The 19,265-nt window shown below is 42.1% G+C and overlaps 1 protein-coding gene across 1 annotated transcript; it reads left to right on the top strand.

Annotated features, from left to right (window-relative positions):
* Window positions 1-1,100: 1,100 nt before the first annotated feature.
* On the top strand, window positions 1,101-12,226 carry tmem179bb (transmembrane protein 179Bb). The gene is made up of 5 exons (XM_063202185.1): window positions 1,101-1,233; window positions 3,741-3,937; window positions 7,827-7,964; window positions 11,458-11,536; window positions 12,077-12,226. Exons 1-5 carry the CDS (start codon window positions 1,129-1,131, stop codon window positions 12,224-12,226), a joined length of 669 nt encoding a protein of 222 aa, XP_063058255.1. The 5' UTR covers window positions 1,101-1,128.
* Window positions 12,227-19,265: the final 7,039 nt, after the last annotated feature.

Raw genomic sequence — 19,265 nt, 5'->3', positions numbered from 1 at the left:
CAGCTGAGGATGAGGAGGCAGATGGATCAGTCGTACTCTTAGGTGCAGACCTGAAAAAGCAGTTTTTTATACCCGGGAGGCATTGATATTGTACTTGACACTGCCCCTTTATTTCCGGAGGAATGTAAGCATTATCATGCCAAACCAGATTTGCTGTTGCCAGCCAGATTATCGCCAACCCAGATTTATGTAAGCTAATTACAAGTGCTGCCCGTTTAACATTTAACCATGCAGAAGTGCAGCTCTTCAAACATTTTTTTCTCCACTCCCCTGTCTAGACTATAATTTCTTTTGATGCAACAAACAACTATGATGCCCTCCAGGCTTATGCTGCTACACTGAGGTCCAATAAAACTAGGCATACTGAGGCTAAAAGCTACTAAATAATACCTAATGTACGTCGACATAACTTGATTTTTTTGTATAGGTCTAGCCTATATATCTTCACATTGACATGTAAGATGAGTGCAGTAGCCTTGGTTAATCTCAAAGCCCCAAGACCCCTGTATTGGGTAGGCCTAGACATTTTAAGAATGCTGGGTGAGAGCCTCATATTTGATTTTGATGAAATGGGGGCATGTGGCCTGCCCCTGCAATAAGACCTTTCCTTAGGCTATTTAATACACATAAAATAGACATAATGCACTTATCATAAACATATCATATTCTCTATTCTCTATATAAGTGCATGGCACCACTTTGGGACGTAACAGGAAAAAACTCACGTGCATACCGGTAATTGGAATGAGGGCAGTGTATGTAACAGGTTTTAGACTTGGGGGTAGCAAATAAACCCAAGTTGTCTCTGTTAGGTTTGGGGATTACGGCTAAATCATTCCGCATGACAAATGAACACGAGGCCCACTCCTTTCCACATACCAAAAATAAAAAAAGCAGCAGAAACCTCCTCGCAGTCTAGCCGCGCGCTCTTGCCACAACTGTCGACTATTCGTCTAGTTCCTGTTCCAGTTAATGGCGTGCCACTTATTAGGACTAAACTGACAGGAATTTCGGGGTAACAATAATGTCTTCAACGAGACCATTGTAGCAATAATTTTTACCCATGATGTGGAACGAGTGCCTTCGCTGGTGTGCCGCTTTCTTCGAGTCGGTTGAGAGAGAGGAGAGATGGTCATGATGGCTCTCCCGTGGCTACTGGTGCTGGAGCTGGTCCTGTATGCAGGCTGCTTTATCAGCGGGATCATCGCCGCGGCCTCGCTCACCGTCACTCAGGTAAGGTCAGGTGGGGAGGTCGGGATGGCGGGAAGACTGTACGATGTAGCCTACATTGTCACTTACTTCAGTACAAGTAACCTCAAACATCGCTGTCATTGGAGTTGTCTATTTTTCTAGAACTATCTGTGTTTGTTATCTATCTGTAGGCCTATAATTTAGGCCTAGGCTACCAAAAGTGGATGGAAATTACGCAAGGCGAAAATAATATTTTATCCGAATTGGACAAATCCTTGTTGATGACTCGGCCAGCTAACCCCTTTATCAAGGTGATGTAGTTCAGTATAGTTTATAGTTCCGTCTTGGTTGATTATGTATTTTTAAAAAGTCTTGTGGTACATCCTCTCTGATAGACTGTAATCCTAAAGATTGCCTATTTTGTTGCGTAAAATGTTGTATTAAAATGTGTGTTACAAATCAATGCAATTACAAATATAATATAAGGAAATAAGTTTTGGTAGAGCTTGTATGTGGACTTAAATTACATGCCTGAGCTCAGAGTAAGCCATTGGCCAACACAGATGATATCAAACCAAACAACTTCACTGACCTTCTGACATTTACAAAAAATAGTAAGCGAGCCGGTTCAGTTGTGTGCAACAGTTGTATGATTGGTGTGGTGGTCAGAAGTCGTTTCCCTCGTGAATGGAGAGGCCCCAGGGAACATTCCAAGCTGAAGGGATGTCAGACAGTCACCACACTATACACATTTCCGCTGAGCACATACTAGCCTACACAGTGTGGCTAGTGTGCTGGATATCCTGTCCTTCACACCTTGGTCAGCTGTTTCTACATATTAGACACACATGATGAGAGCAGATACAGCATAGAATGAATGTGCATGGCCAAACCAACTTATTTTTGAAAATGTTATGAAGGCTAGGCTACTAGGTTTCATGTGCAGCAAGAAATTGCCTCTTGAGAGAAAATCATTTCAGGCTCCTGCTCTGTCGGAAATGGGTGCTTCATTAAAATGAGCTACCAGTAGTCTATAATCTATAATCTATTTTGAAAGCTAGATATAGGCCTACTGCGGCCCACATGTTTGACATGATAATGTACAAATGCTTCACGATCATGTTACAAAAATCACCAGATATAATATACAGTATAGCCGCTATAGCCTAGTAAGGCAGCCAGAAGTTCGACATGCCGAACACCCCCCTAAGTACCTGCCTGCCCCCCCAAAAAAACATTTTTGCACACCACTGCCTCCATCCATTTACTCATAGTCACTTGGGCCCCTGTGAAGCTGAAGGCCCCTTGAACCATCCTGATCTACCCACCTTTCAGTCAAGCTCCTGTGTGCAGGTATAGCAAGAAAGTCATCAATCGCTGATATTGATATAAATTTTCATCGGTTACTGTATGCACGTTGGCCTAAAAAGGTCTTTGTCAAGATGTTGTAGCGGCAACAGAAAATAAAAGAAACTCACGTTCAAACTCTTATTGAAATTAGGGTTGCTAAGGGCCTGAAAATTTCACTCTAAACTTGGTTTGAAATTTGGGAATTCTCAAATTGAAGCTTTGCATAGGAATCAAACATTTTTTGGAAATGTATGGGAATTAGGTCTAACTGAAATGTTACTACATAGATTATATATCAGCATATCCGGTTTCCTAGTAATGCATAGCAGTAACACATTTCATATATGCATAGCCAGGTCTCTAAATTAACTTTTTTCAACACCAGCCAAAATTACTAGTAGATGCTAATTTTTTAGCCAAACACAGTCACTAATGGGCCAAAGTGTCTAGTAAGTTGGTCTAATTTAGAGCCCTGTGCATAGCCCATTTAGCACAGTACAGCAGCACAGCTGCATCCAAGCCATACCTCACTAAGTGCAAGTGCAAAGCGTTGGATGCGGTGGTGTAAGGAATGCCACCACTGGACTCTAGAGCAGTGGATATGTGTTCTCTGGAGTAATGGATCACGCCTTTGTCAAATCTGGAATATATGATGGACGAGTCGTCTGGGTTTGGAGCTAGCCAGGTGAATCGAACTTTGCAATCCGAATTGAAACACCATGTCATGACTGACTTATGTAACGTTCTAGATTTTGAGGTGATTTCCCCAGCTTTACCAGTAGCGCATAAGTAGCCTACTGCATTACTAGTAGCCTTCTGGACAGGTTGTGAAATCTGGTCTGTACAAGTCTTAAAAAGGTTCTGGTGATTGTGTAGAGGTAGCTCAATACACAAAAGAACAAACAGTAACACGTCGATTCATTTACCTGCATTATTTCTGTATCCTTTTTTGTTGATTAGATTTCTACATTGCAACAACATTTTCCCAACTGTTCGTCCATGCCTGTCCACTCTGCAGGTTAATTTGTAACGTAATGTAATTTAATGTAATGCCTGTCTACTCTGTAGGGTAACTTTATTAAGTGTAATGTAATGTAATGTAATTTGATGTACTGCCTGTCTACTCTGTAGAGTATCTTTACTAAGTGTAATGTAGTGTAGTGTAATGTAATTTAACGTAATGCCTGTCCACTCTGCAGGGTAACTTTGCAGGCCGCTGCATCCTCTATGGCAGCGTGCACATCAACGCCACTGGTCAGTCGCTGACCATCGAGAGCTCCAGCTCGCCCTCGCTGTGCTACTTCGTGTCAGCCATCTCCATCTTCGTGGCCATCTACTGCTTCTCCCTCATCCTCTACTGGGTCTACGTCAGCTGCGTAGATGGAGACGCCAAGAGGCAAGCAGAAGTGCTCTCTCTGTCTCTCTCTCTTTTTCTTTCTCTCTCTCTCCCTCAAGCTCTCTCTCTCTCTCTCCCTCTTTCTCTGTGTGCTCTCTCTCTTTCCCTCTCTCTTTCTATGTTTCACTCTCCCCATCTCTCTCTTTCTCTCTCTCTCTCTCTCTCTCTCTCTCTCTCTCTCTCTCTCTCTCTCCCCGCCCTTTCTCACAAGCTTTCGCTCAATCAGCTGTATTTTGTCATAGCCAAGGTCGCATGATCTTAGAACACTTACCAATCAAATCCTGAATGGAAAATAATGCCGCTAATAATACAGTAATAGTTTTTTGGAACTTCTGTAACACACTAATACTACTACCACTATACTACTACTAGGCCTACTACTACTACGGCTCCTGCTACTGCAACTAGCCTACTTCGCTTGACAAGTCAGTCACAAGTTCCCGACTGATGACCCTGCAGCTGACCCATGGGCACCGGAGGAGGTGCGACAGGCAGCAATGCCCAGCAGGATGTAACACATTCCTGTACAAATCCTGGTGGAACAGTTGCTGTTCAAAGAGCTTAATTAGCGTTTTCACTGTGATACCAAGTTCCGTTTTGGAAGTGAATGAGGAAATATGACAAGGCCTACTGGTTTCTACAGAAGTGTCCTATGTATACTGTAGCCTATGTCTATGCCACTGCGAGCTGCTTCTCCTGCTTAAAATTCAATTGAATCGAAGGTGTCTGTCTGATGAAAAAATCTAATTGCACGTAATGGGCTAGCGCAGCTATGGTGCCAAGATCCTCAAGAACTTGCAACACAAATCCCAACACCGTGAGCCTCCATCTTTGTTTAAAAGATGGAACATATGGCATGGAAAATGTAAGCCTGTCTATCGGGACTGCAAGTCTCTTTTGTTGCGTTCAGGCAGACTGAGAACCATGCCGGTGCCCTTTCGCGCACCTAAGTGCCAACCTTCCGGCGTGTTAACGTTGCAGATGTTAGCGTTTGCGAACCAGAAAGTTTGTTCGCAATGAAACTGAAAATACTATTTTTTTCTCCGCGACAACAACATGGACGTCAGCAGGTTCATCCGGGTAACACACAGGCATGTGCCGAAAAGTTCAGAGCCTGGTATGAACGTGGATAGTTCGCAGTTGAGCACTTTGGTGCAGGCACCGTCACCGTTCTGGTCAGCCTGAAAAACAGTATTCCATACTTAAGTCTGTCCAGGCAAGCCGTCTACAACAGACGGTCTTCAACTACTATTGAACTGATTCCTTCCATTGCCTTAAGCACATGCCCCATCGAGAAACTTGAAATACACAAAATTGATTGATTCCCCTTTTTTCGTGGGAATTTGAAATGTTGTAGATGGTTTGCCTGACCAGACTTAAGTCTTCAAGAGACTTGCAGTCCCAATAGCCAGATTAATATTTTCCTATTTGTACAGGTTAAGTGACGTTGCCAATTAGAACTCTTCATGGCAGGACTGTGTTGGGAAAAAGAGATACTTGCAGCAGTCGCAGTAGCTAGGCTAGGAAAATGTCCCGCTTTAGGAAAAGTTGTGAGCTGTGTGATCATCACAGAATTGGCTTTCATATGCCGGTACTCTTTTAATGTCCTCTGTGAAGTATTGTTAGTGTATGTCTATAAAGATCCCTGCTGTTGTTCGGCTGTGTGGCTATAAAGATGTGATGCGCACCCAGAGAGCAAGTTTATGTCGGGGGAGGAAATGATCTGCCATTATCTATCCGGCGTTACAGCTCCCTGAGCCATTTTCGTATGCTGATGACAGTTCATTTATGTACTTATGACATCTGTTCTGATGCAGTTTACCCTGCCCTCCAAAGCCCCAGGTAGTAATGAAAGAAACACCCAATTTGGAAACTCCAACTCTCATTGTCATTGTGACACAGCACTCCACAGCACACAAGTGAACACTGCACGCAACGAAATTGCATTTATGCCTCACCCACGCAAGGGGGCAGCCCTCTATGGCGCCCCAAGGGAGCAGTGCTGCGGGACGGTACCATGCTCAGGGTACCTCTGCCCTGGAGGAGGATGGGAGAGAGCACTGGTGAACTACTCCCTCCACCAACCTGGCGGGTCAGGAGTTGAACTGGCAACCTTTGGGCTACAAGTCTGACACCCTAACTGCTTACCCATGATGGCAGTGCTGGGATTCCAGACTCCGTGGGCTGCTTACTGTGGTGGGGAATCATAGACTGCATAGATATCTATTGCTTACTGTGGGGCAGGAAAGAGATGTCTCGTGGCGTCATCTCCTTGTATCATCTCCTTATGATGATACGAGACACTGGAGTCTAACAGAGGTGTCGAAAGTTAAAGTACATATGTGGTGTAATTACAACACTAGCACATGGCATTACATAGCTGTTACACCATTTACTCCATTGTACCTAATGAGATAGATAGACTGTGTTGTTAATGAAAAACACTGAAAACCTACAAGGACCCAACACAAACTTGATCCAACCAGTGCAGAGTTAAGCTTAGCTGATTGTAAGACAAGTACACGGGTCTAGGCCTACTGGTTACTCAGATAACTTAATGTTACTTGTTCTGGAAGGAAACTGCGTTTCTTTTTTTACTTTTACTTTTGGCACCTCTGGAGTCTAAGGATATAGTATCTGACCAAATTTGATCATTATGTGTTATGGGCTGTGATGTCTGGTGTCATACAGTGGTCAAGGACGTTTTTTTTTTTTAGCTCAGACGTCAGGTGTCGCAATGGCATCTAATGGCCAAAAGTTATTTAGTAATTGGTGGTTGATAGGCTGCCATGAATATGCTTCTTAGATAGTCCACTAAAAACAAAAACAAAACAAACAAAAATCCATACGATACTGGCACGGGCTGTTGTTGCACCACCCTGACGTGTGCTTTGAAATGTCACTGACCCATGCAGATGTTAATTATGTGAGTTGGGGCTTCTTGCTTCACATTTGACACTGCTATAATTGAGAGAAATATGGAGTATGTCTGTCTGTCTGTCTCTCTCTTTCTCTCTCTTTCTCCTGTTTGCCTTTGAGTGGTTCCTAAAGCCCGCGTTCCCTCTCACCTCCTTGTCTGACTTCACAATGTCTGTGTGTGTGTGTGTGTGTGTGTGTGTGTGTGTGTGTGTGTGTGTGTGTGTGTGTGTGTGTGTGTGTGTGGAGGAGTAACTTGTACAACCTTGAACTTTTACACTGTGTGTGTCACTGCTGACGTGTCTGTGTGGTTAGGTAGGGAGTATGCTATTGCTGATTGCATGCTTGGGGGTGATTTCTTGCTGATTTAACGAAATCTATTTTGTGCTGGGTATTTATGTGAACAGACTGGCCATAAGCACAATAGTGTGTGTGTGTGTGTGTGTGTGTGTGTGTGTGTGTGTGTGTGTGTGTGTGTGTGTGTGTGTGTGTGTGTGTGTGTGTGTGTGCGCGCGCGCGCGTATGTGCGTGCATATGTATGTGTGTGTGTTCGTGTGTGTATGCATCTTTGTGCATCCGTGCTTGTGTATCTGTGTATGTGTGTGTGCAAGCGTGTCTGTGTGTGTGTGTCTGTGTGTGCCTGTGTGTAACTGTACTTTCGGCAGATACTGTATGGGGCACAAATGGTCCCCACTAAAAAGAAGGGGCCGGGAGACGACATAGTGAGGGCAAAAGTAAAGCAAAAGTGCAAAAACATTGCTTTATTGACAAAAGTGTGTGTGTGTGTGTGTGTGTGTGTGTGTGTGTGTGTGTGTGTTAATGTGTATGTCTATGTGTCTGTACATGTGTATGTCTATGTGTCTGTCTGTGTGTGTGTGAATGTGTGTGTGTGTGTGTGTGTGTGTGTGTGTGTGTGTGTGTGTGTGTGTGTGTGTGTGTGTGTGTGTGTGTGTGTGTGTGTGTGTGTGTGCAGGGAGAGGACGGGTCATAATGCGATGCTGATGGTGTGTGGGATAGTGGTGTTCTTCCTGCTGGTATCGGGGTGCGTGCTGCGTGTCGGCCGGGAGCACCTGTGTCTACACATCCTGCAGACAGTGCCCTCTCTCACCAGGTCAGGACTCACACCTACAGTCACAGCCACTTTGTCAGTGTGTGTGTGTGTGTGAGAGAGAGAGAGACAGAGAGGGAGAGAGAGAGACAGAGTGTGTGTGAGTGTGCCAGAGATGCAGGAGAGAGAGAGAGAGAGAGAGAGAGAGAGAGTGTGTGCGAGACACAGGAGAGAGAGAAAGAGAGAGAGAGCTTGCATGCGTGTGTGCAGTGTGGGTGCGTGCGTGCGTGCTTGTGTGTGGTTGACTGTGTTCCTGATTTCATATGTGAGTGTGGGTGAGTGATATCCAGTTTTTCAGTTCTCACTTCATAGGAACATCCTCGCTAACCTGATGTTGTCCTCATCCAAAACTATTGCAGGGGAAATCCCATGCTGCTTTGCACAATTCATCCGGTCTGAAAGACACTTGTGATATGGTCTGATGTGAACCAGGCAAGGGGGAAACAAGAGTACGTCTTGAAAATGACACTGTATTTTAACTCACCTTAGAGTGCATACTTACTCTATGTCTATGGGAAGCTTCTCTGCTTTCCAGCGCAGAGAAAATGTCATGGGAAAATATTTTGGTAGGCCTTCTTTTGAAATATTTACATTTAAATGTTCTTGCAACCATTTCACGATTATGGCACAGGTTTATTGAAATACCTGACCTGCCCAAAGTAGTTACGCGTATTAAATTTCACATTCAATGATTTCCGTCTTTGTCAACATTATTTATAGAAAACATTCAAGTTACAGAATAATACTGTATTGTAATGTCATTTTGTTTCCCGTCAAATGCCTGATACAGTTCTTGTCAGCTCTTTATAAAATGTATTATTATACATTTAAGTATAATTTACAGCAATATAGTACATACTGTAATACCTACTATTAAGTCCCATACAGAAAAGATATAAGATTAATAAATGGTTTATAATGACTATACAATTCTTACGGTATATCGAACTATAAAAGTGGCCCATGCCCCATTTTCTCAAATCCAAATAATGCAAACATACGTACACATTCCACCTAGAAGGATACAAGGACACAAGGATATTTATTTGTCATAAAGCCTACATAGAAACACTTTCATGTCACATGAACTGAAATGAATGGCTGGGGCAACTGCAACATTGTATATGGAATAGTGTACGAGTGCTTATTTATATGGCTCATACTATGAAAGTGGCGGCCCATTTCTTATTACGATTTTATAAAACTTACGCGGTGGGCATTTACATTTTTTAAATGTCTATTTCATGTATGTAGTGTGTGTCACATGCTTCATGGACAACGGTGCCATTGTATGGGTACTCTGGCTACATCAGTGTGGCTTTGCTGTAGGGCACAGCTGTATCCTTTGGGGTCCTGGAGCATAAGTGTGGGGTCAGGTGGATAATGAGTTTGGGGTCAATGCAGGTTCATAATACACAGCCTGGCAGCCAGGTTTGACCTGTCTCACCACCACCACTTATGCGGTTTCATACTGAGGCCTATTGTGAATCGCAAGCAAGCCAATTAATCTTTAGATTACAGTTGACGCAGAACCACAAATGCCAGAACAATTGAGTTCTTTTTGAAAACCTTTCAAATAATTACTTTAATCTACTCAATGCATTTTTTACCACATTGATTCCTGTTTGGAAGTAATTTAGAATGTTGAACCCTTAGAACCTTAGAACCTTTTCTCATGGCCTTTTCCAGTTCGTTGCACAAGCTTTGAGAGTTTTGAGGGTTTTGTCAAATATTTGATTACCACAATTATGACTATGATCAGTCCCAAATGTACTCATGGAGATCTTATTACAAACCCCAACTCCGATGAAGTTGGGACGTTTGGTAAACAGTGAATACAATCAAAATGCTATCATTTTCAAAACATTCAATCTATTCATTAGATGGAGAATAGTGAAAAGACAACATATTAAGTGTTAAAACCGAGAAAAAATATTGTTTTGGGGGACATATGTACTCATTTCTAATTTGATAAATCCAACACGTCTCAAAAGAGTTGGGACGGGGATCAGTGAAAGTTAGTAAACATCCAAATAAGATAAAACAACAAAGAAGAACATTTCAAAATGAATTGTACTGACGGACAATATAGGTGTCCAGGTATAAGATCATCACAGAGAGGCTGAGTCACTCAGAATTAAAGATGCAAAGGGAATAATTACCATAGTTATTACATACATTTTTGAATTCCCTTTGATTTACCACGATTGAGTGTATATAAGACATATTTTTGTTACTAAAATCATTGTATAGGTTCATGACATCATGAAATATATATTGGCTGTAGTCTCACTCTAATTCCTTGAGTGCTAGAGCTATTGAAAATTGACCATATTAAGAATGCTTAATGCGTGCAAATGATACAGGGGTGTAACATTCTCCTAAGCACCTGAGCTCACTAAACCCAGAAGACATGGGAAACTGCCCTTTGCTTACAGAAGTCAGCAGAAGTTGTAGAAGTCCATTCTTTTTGACAATAATAGAGAATTGCACATCCTGTGCTACAGTGAAAATGGACCATCCAACTTGTGTTAGTGCTAGCTTCAAAAGTCAGCCTCCATGATGGCATGCGGGTGCAGTAGTGTATTGGTTAAGATGTTCTCACTCATCTGTAGAGTTAAATACAGTGCTGAATGGTATAAATGGGTTTTAAACAGCATGAAAAGCCACTCATGCATTATATTTTGAAGGGAGATCTTCGATTACTGCCACATAGTAAGGTCAAATTGCATTCTCTACTATGTTTTAACAGTTTGGCTCCATCATAAGGACCAGCAGGTGATAAAATGGTGGGTTTTTGGTCAAGACCTGTCACACTGTAAGCACTACAGAAAGGAAAACACTGCAAAACATGACAAGGAATACACCCACCATTTAAGCTGGTGAAATCATGTCCAAGATAGGAATTAACACTGTTTTTTATATAAAATCATCTCATCGGTTAATGTATTTCACTTTTAAGTGTTGTCTTTTGTTTTGTTTTTAGTCTTCCTCGACATTTGCTGCCATTTATTGTCCCTGTCCCAACTCTTTTGAGACGTGTTGGATTTATCAAATTAGAAATGAGTACATATGTCCCCCAAAACAATATTTTTTCTCGGTTTTAACACTTAATATGTTGTCTTTTCACTATTCTCCATCTAATGAATATATTGAATGTTTTGAAAATGATAGCATTTTGATTTTATTCAATGTTTACCAAACGTCCCAACTTCATCGGAGTTGGGGTTTGTACATGATGGAGGTTTCAACAGATGCACATCATGTAGTACTGTAGTACTTTCAACTTCAAATGTTTTGTCCTCCATTTTCCTTTTAACTCAATTTCCCACATCCCCCATCCCATGTACAGAGACATGTTCTAAATGTATTTTTGTTCTTTATATACATGTATATTGATATAATTGCACGGGCACCTGCCCTGGGCCCCTCCAACCTCCAACCTTTTCTAAATCCGGCTCTGCGCTAATAACTGCTTTGGTTGCATGTGTTGCAGTTGTGAGGAGGCTCAGAATAAGACCTGGTCAAGCCCCTACAATGGCAGTCAGTTCTCCTCAGGACTCCATCGAGCAGAGGTCAGTGCAGTTCGTTTTCTTTGCAAATATGTGGGTGGTGATACTTTTCCATGTAAAATATATATTTCTAAAATAATACTTGTGTTCGAAGGGGTGGTCCTCTTGCTTACCTCATAAACCTCATATTACATATTTAGTAGTTCACACTGATCTGTGGGTAATGATGCATTCGTCTAGCATTCTTAAACACAACAAAACTTTTAAACTGAGATGATTTAAGAAGGCACTGTCCTCTCCATGGTGCAATGAAACTTAACCAGAATAATACTGCTTTACAAAAGCAATGCTCAGTAACTATGGAAACACCTTTAAAGTCTTGATATAAGGTTGGATATCATAGTTAAAGGAATTTTGACAAAGCAATATCTCTAAAATGGGACACATTTGGACCATAAGGCTTTGTCACAAGATAAAGGAGTTGTTATGAAAACTATTTTCAGTCTAAACTCAATTTTCAAAAAATATGTTACTGCATGTTGCCTTTTTAGGAAAGAATAGTATTGTTGACTTTCTGTCTGTCTGCCTGGTGTTGATCCTCAGAGGTCCGTGTGGGTGAACTTCTTCTTCTGGATATTGATCGTTGCCGTGGTAGCGGTGCAGCGTCGTCATGACGGCGGTTTCATCAGGGGGCAGGCCTGGAGCCCGGACGAGACCGAGCCCTTCTTCCACCGCCCGGCGCGGATCATGTAACCACAACAACATGGCCGCCATCTTCACATGACCCCCCTCAGCTGACCCTTCAGTGGCGCAGTCACGCCGACGACATTCGCTCAATGAAGGGCAAACACTGGCTGATACAGTACATACAAACTGGCTGATACAGTACAGTACATACAAACACACCTATGCATGTCATGTAAGTGCATGTGTAGTCACAGGTACAAAAATACATACACACACATCCACACACACAGACACGTGTGCACTTACTGGCAAATTAAATCAGAGACATGCACACACATGCATACGGATGCACATACACATGTACGCACACACGTACCGCAGACACACAGACACGTGCATTTGTGTGAACAAGCACCTACTGTATAGTATACACATATACATGTAGACAGGTGCCTGTTAAGAGACACACACTCGGACAAATAGCATGGTCAGTGAAAATCAGTAGGGTTGAGTTCAGTTTACACCGGCAGCAGTTTTAAAGGTGCACTGTGTAGGGTGATGGCCAGAGTAGGTATTGCAGTTAAGCTACTTATTGAAACTTTGCTGCCTATTACCACATTTTATCTTTTCGTAAATATTTACTAATTAATAAACTAATATTTACTAGTATGACCAAAGTGCAGGAAGTTTTGCTGCAAAAAAATGTGAAATGGGGGACATGGAGCAGATCCACCTTCTCGTATATGAAAAGTGCAATTTCCCTTTTCATAATGAATACTTAGAATTTGATGGTGCTAGTAAGTATTTGTTTAAAAAGTAACATTTGTGAATGGGCAGCAAGCATTCTGGAAATACTAAACTACAAAATATTACATAGTGCACCTTTAAAGGTGATCTGTGTAATATTTTTAGTAGTTCTTTTCCAGAATTCATGCTTCCCATTCACAAGTGTTACTTTTTAAACAAATACTTACCACCACCATCAAATTCTAAGTATTCATTATGACTGGGAAAATTGCACTTTTCATACATGAAAAGGGGGATCTTCTCCATTGTCCGCCATTTTTAATTTCAGGAAATGGACATTTTTAGCTGCAAAAATGTCTGTACTTTGGTCCTACTAGTGAATATTGGTTTATTACTTAGTAAATATTAGGGCTGGGTTCAAAAGATCGAATCGCGATCCAATATCGATTCATGTTCGAGAAGTAGGATATCGATTCACAACTTTGTGGATAGATGTGCCTAGTAAATATTAATGATAATCATATGATGATCATATTTTGCAATAAGCAGTACCGTTTCAATGAGCAGGATAGTTGCAATACCTACTCTGGCCACATCCTACACAGTACACCTTTAAAGGTTAAAATGCTGCCTTAGATCATATAATGCTTTATGAAACATAATGTGTCTGAGACATACATAGAGAGTTATACTTAATCAGTGTAGACATGTTTGTGAAAAGAAAGTCGATCGCTTCATTAACTGAGCTCATGAGGCTGAAGAGCTTCAGAAAGATGTGGAAGTGCCTGCATTAATTAGTCTGGCTGTTGTGACTGCAAATCTCTTTTAGGTTTTGATCTGGCAAAACCAATCTATCTAAAACATTGGTCACCCCAAGGAATGGAAGCCGTTGAAAATCTAGCATCTTAAATGGTTCAGAGGCAGGTTCAAAGCAGTGACACACTATTTCGGTCAACAAGTGAATGAAGGAATGGGGGGTTGTAGGTACATTGTAGGTTCAACCAGTAGCATACGGAAGCATTTCATGAACGTGAGCTAAGGAAACCAAAAAAGGTTGGCATCTGCGCCTTAACTTAGAATCGTGTGTTGCTTGGTGCGACTGCTCACCAAAAATAGTGATACTAAGACAGTCAAAAAAGATGAGGCGCACACAAGGCTTGCAAGCTCAAAATGTGTATTGTGGCCGACAAATTACAAAATAAGTCATCGGAAAATAACTGCAGCTACAGACGTTTCGGACCTAGTCCATTATCAATGTCTCCACTATGGACTAGGTCCGAAACGTCTGTAGCTCCAGTTATATTCCGACGACTTCTTTTGTAATTTGACACATTTTGCTTCTCCTGCAGAGAAATAGGTTGCCTAGTACACTAATTCGCCAGACCAAAGTCTCGAAAAAAAACTTGCAGTTGCAACAGCCAGGCATAGCCTGTGTAATATGGTGCAGATGTGATGCATTACTGAAAACCTTTCTAGAGAGGATGAATGCCATTCACCACATCGACAGTAAACTAAACTGTCATAATTACATAACTTCTGTAAGCATCTCACATAACAACCAAGATGACCAGAAACAGACACTGGAAACTTTTAAGTGTTTTTTTGATTGTGAGGAATTTTGGAAATGTTCTTGCTATGAAATGTCGGTGGACAGGAAAGAATGTGTGGACTGAAATGTGTCCTATTTCTTTTTATTAAGAGAATGGTGAGAATACAGCCCTTGCTAACTCCATGACATTTGTTTACTAGTAGATGTGTAGTTCTTTAGAGATAAAAATAGATTTCAGATGATGCATACTTTTTAATTATCTATGATCTTTTATTTTAGTAAACAAGCTAAATGTGTAAATATGAATCTTGCATATACGGGAGTAATTTGCTGGAATTTGCTCTCCAACGTATGTAATAGCATGTAAGTAACCGTTCAGATACACTTCAGGTACTTGGTGAAGACGGCTGTATTCTTTGAATTCATACTGTGAATTGAACACCAGCATTGACATTGAGTTATACAGGTAACTTCAATTGTGCCATCTCAGTGTTTCCCACAGAAATTTTGGAAACTATGGGGGCAGTCGGGTTTTTTTTGTCCGGGGGGGTGGGGGGGGGGGGGTGGGGGGGGGGGGGGGGGTCTTTTCACGGGCTTTTTTTTGTGGGGGGGGGGGGGGGGGGTATTCACGCAGTGTAAATGCAAAATGGCAAAACAATGAGTACAGTATGACATTGGCGCATGGAGAAACTATAGGCCTACGCCTACATTTCAACCATTTATATTTTGAGAAATGAGGCCACATAATACACATGCAGGGGAGATAAGAATTTAAGAGTGAAATTGTTAACGCATAAACAAAAAGGGTCCAAGAGGGTAGGCTATGCCTTTTCCCCACACACACATAGGCGTACACCTTCTACATGAGGGGTGCTGGTCACAGGGCCAGTTTTTCAAAATTCCTCCCATTAAAAGGGCTGAACAACATATTACACATTTATGTCTATATTCACATTCATTACACATTCACTTCTATACGCAGCCCGATGTCTCCTCTGCCTTGTCAATGAAGGCCTGTCACCTAACTCATTACAACTGTAAAACAAAGCCTGGGGAGTGTTAGTAAACTCATCCCAACTGTCCCTTCTCGGAAGGTTTTTTTTTTTTATTGCTCCCAAACCCAAGTTAACTACAACAACTTGACAAGCACTCTCTTTCAAGCACTTGTGGTTTTCTCTATAGGATGTATTTACTCCAGGAGGAAAATGCGAAGGAAATCGTAATTGAAATCGCTTTTAACAAACACGGAAATCGTAAAAAAAAAAAAAAAGTTAAAAAAAATTTAAAAAAAAAAAAAAAAAAAAATTTTTTTTTTTTTTTTTTTTTTTTTTTTTCATTTTCGGAAACTATGGCGGCCAAATTTAAACTATGGCGGGCCGCCATAGTTTTCTCAATGTATGGGAAACACTGCATATTCACATATCAACTATTGACGACGTCCTTTGCTAAATGTCCTCTGACAATGTGGTGAGTTTATCTGAAACAGCTGTGTCAATAAACGATTCATGGAATGTAATGGGCTACTGTTTGAAATCTCATTTTGTTTTCCAAGGTTAAAAATACACTAACATAGCCTACAACCTCAGGGTTGCCAACTGTCTGTGAGAAAAATAGGGTACACTTTATTGTCGCGGGGGGTTAGGGGGTCCTTCCCCAGAAGAAAATTGTACTGTATTTCTTAGAACCAATTTCCTGCATTTTAACCAAATTGTGTCCCGTTTCAGCTCTCCCTGTCCCTGAACTGCTTTGAAAGTTTGATTATCCCGGATTTCAAATATTAGGACACACTACATACATTTTTTTGAAGCGGTGAAATTGAAGCTTAGTATTACACTTGTAAAGGGTATCATGAGATACATACTGGGCCCAGTCTGGAAAGACTTTGTGTAGAGTTTTAGATAACTGGGGCACAGATGCAAAGTTTGGGAACCCCTGATCTACAGTAGGATACCAGTTTAATGTCATAGCGCTGACGTGTGTTGTTTAAAGATTATCTTTGCTGCTGCTGCTCTTGCAGACCTGCGCCATCACAAACATGCCTATTGTGATTTGTCAGAATGCTCACCACTGTGGAGGAAATCTAAGCTGGCATGAACAGGCTGTATTGTTAAGGAATACTGTGCTATGCATGTCTTATAGTCGACTGCCCTTTACTTTACTTTTCTCAGTCGCATGATCGGAAGGCATGTGGCCACTTCCACAAAGAAAGCCTCATTCAGTTTCTACAGCCCATTGCTGGTAGACAGGGTCAACACAGTGTGCACTCCTCATAATTGTAAACTAGAGAGTTAAAGCCAGGGATTGTAAGTTTTCCCCCATCTTAAAGGCAGCAGTATGCCTGTAAAAAAGTACTGTGGGGAATTTCAAATTCATAACGCAGAAAATATTCTTCATACACACACACACACACACACACAAACACAAACACACACACACACACACACACACACACACACACACACAGAGTCAAATACAGCCAACAGCCATGCAAAATTTTCAGTAAAACATTTTCTTTATTTTGCACATTTTCTAAAAAGCTCTTATAGAGAGATCAGAGGTCAAGTAGATGTAGTAGTTTACTTTCTACATGCTCTCTCAAAGGTGCATGACATTGAAGGACACTAAACTCCCAATTCCATAAGTGTGCTTGCGCGCGCGTGTAATAAATAGAATTAAGTGTATTTTATTGTTACTGTATGTACACTGTAAACTATACATTTGTACAATTGGATTGAAACATTTCAACACTGTGTGTGCTTGTGTGTGAGTGAGTGAGTGAGAGAGAGAGAGAGAGAAAGAGAGAGTGAGAGAATGAAATGAATGAATGAATGAATGAATGAATGAACAAACGGATGACAGCCTGGTCTGTGTCAGAGTGTCCTGCTGAGTTTGCGGACCTGCCTCTGGCGGGCCTCGATGGCCGCCTTGGTGTCCATGAGCTCGCCGATGTTCTGCTTCATCTCCACCATGTCCTGCTCCGTCTCGTCCTTCATGCCACGCAGCCCCTGGGTCTCCTCGCGCAGCTGCGCCATGAGGCCCGCCGTGCCCTCCGCCTGCTCGCGGCACTGCCGCAGCGCCACCGTGGCCATCTCCAGCAGCGCGTCCACCCGGAGCACCAGCGACTCCGTCTCCACTTCCACGTCCAACTCAGACATCGCCCCCTGGGGGATAGAGTAGGAATTGTGGACAGGGAGTTAGAGGCTTTTTCATCAACTTGGCACAGGTGTGTAATCGATAAAATGAGAATTGTAGAAAGTAAGGATTAGCACCAAATTAAAACTCAGTTAAGGTCCAACCATGGCTCTAACGGCTGGGCACTGGACTACTACACTGGTGACCCCGGTTCGATTCCGGCCCGGGTCCTTCCCTGTCTCTCTCTCTCTCCCAGCTCACGTCTTCCTGTCTCTCTTCCACTGTCCTATTGCAAAAAATAAAGGCTAAAAGGCCCCCAATTTATTTATTTTTAAAACTTTGGTCACCCCATAGGTACTAATTTCACTCAGACATCACCCCCTGGGGTACAGGAGTAAGAATCACAAGTAAAAGGAGCCAAATGATTTTCTCTTTCATGAGCTATAAAATGTAAATTGTGGATAAGGAGTGAGAAACCTCCAGTTATGAGGAGTCAGATAATACACTTTTTGAACAGGTTACTGTAGGTACGTAAATAAGTATAAACTGAGCCCTAAGGAAGGTCAGTAGACCGAAAGCGTGGCTTATTGAAAAGAACACGAAGAGGAATTAAGTGTGCTGACTTTTTCTTTCTATTTTACACGTACATAAGCTATATAGAAATTATGGCAGTAGTAGGTGTCAATCCTGAGCTGAGAAAGTCAAAATGCCTCGTTTTCGGTATGATGCGCACATCCACAGGTAACTATTTGCAGGTACCAGACAGTTGTGTCAGACATGCACACAAAAACAAACTTTATCTATTTAAAACATGAAACGCATTGACCACTCTGGATCTTTGTAAGGCATGCAAAAATCCCTGCCACAAAATTGATCAAACCCTGGGACAAAGTCACCTGGAGGGGACCCCCTCTCAATTTGCATGGGGTCCCGATTACTGTCACCCCAGCCAGCACCCCACCCCCCTTCCTTGGCCCGAGACAACTGACCTGTTTACTCCCTGTCAGCAGGCCTGCCAAACAGCTCTACATCAGCTGATTGCAACGAGCTCTCAAGACAGGATAAGCTGACTCAGCAAAATTGAACTTGTTAGTAAGAAATGTGACCAGGTTTTTACTCTCTGATCTCGTGAGTGACACTTCAGAGACTGTGCGGCCATGCTGCGCTTTTCATTTCAAAGCATTTTACTGTATTATGTGCTGTATTTAACAGCCAAATGTGTATATCCTTCTTCTAATACTACATTCTCTGTGTATGCTTTCCTGGTGTGACATTGACCTAAGAATGCAGGGACGGCTGAAAGAGCAGGCCTGTGCCAATCCCTGGGCATGGGACCAAGTGTTAACGCCCAGTGCCATGTCCCATGAGGAGATGGCAGTGGGGGGTGTGTGGTGTTACACAGCGTGGCACCTGCCACCCAGCAGAGACTAGGTCATTTCTCACCGTCACCTCACATTAAACTTATAATGGAGAGTAACAGTAGTACCTGTAAGTAATTGCGGTATCTCTCTCTCTCTCTCTCTCTCTCTCTCTCTCTCTCTCTCTCTCTCTCTCTCTCTCTCTCTCTCTCTCTCTCTGTGCGTGTGCGTGTGTGTGTGTGTGTGTGTGTGTGTGTGTGTGTGTGTGTGTGTGTGTGTGTGTGTGTGTTTCTAAAGCCAGACATGACATGTCATGACT

This window comes from Engraulis encrasicolus, chromosome 7 (genome assembly GCF_034702125.1).
Source record: "Engraulis encrasicolus isolate BLACKSEA-1 chromosome 7, IST_EnEncr_1.0, whole genome shotgun sequence".
Taxonomy (NCBI): domain Eukaryota; kingdom Metazoa; phylum Chordata; class Actinopteri; order Clupeiformes; family Engraulidae; genus Engraulis; species Engraulis encrasicolus.
The sequence above is the reverse complement of the archived record's forward strand: the minus strand, read 5'-3'. Positions and strand labels throughout refer to the sequence as shown.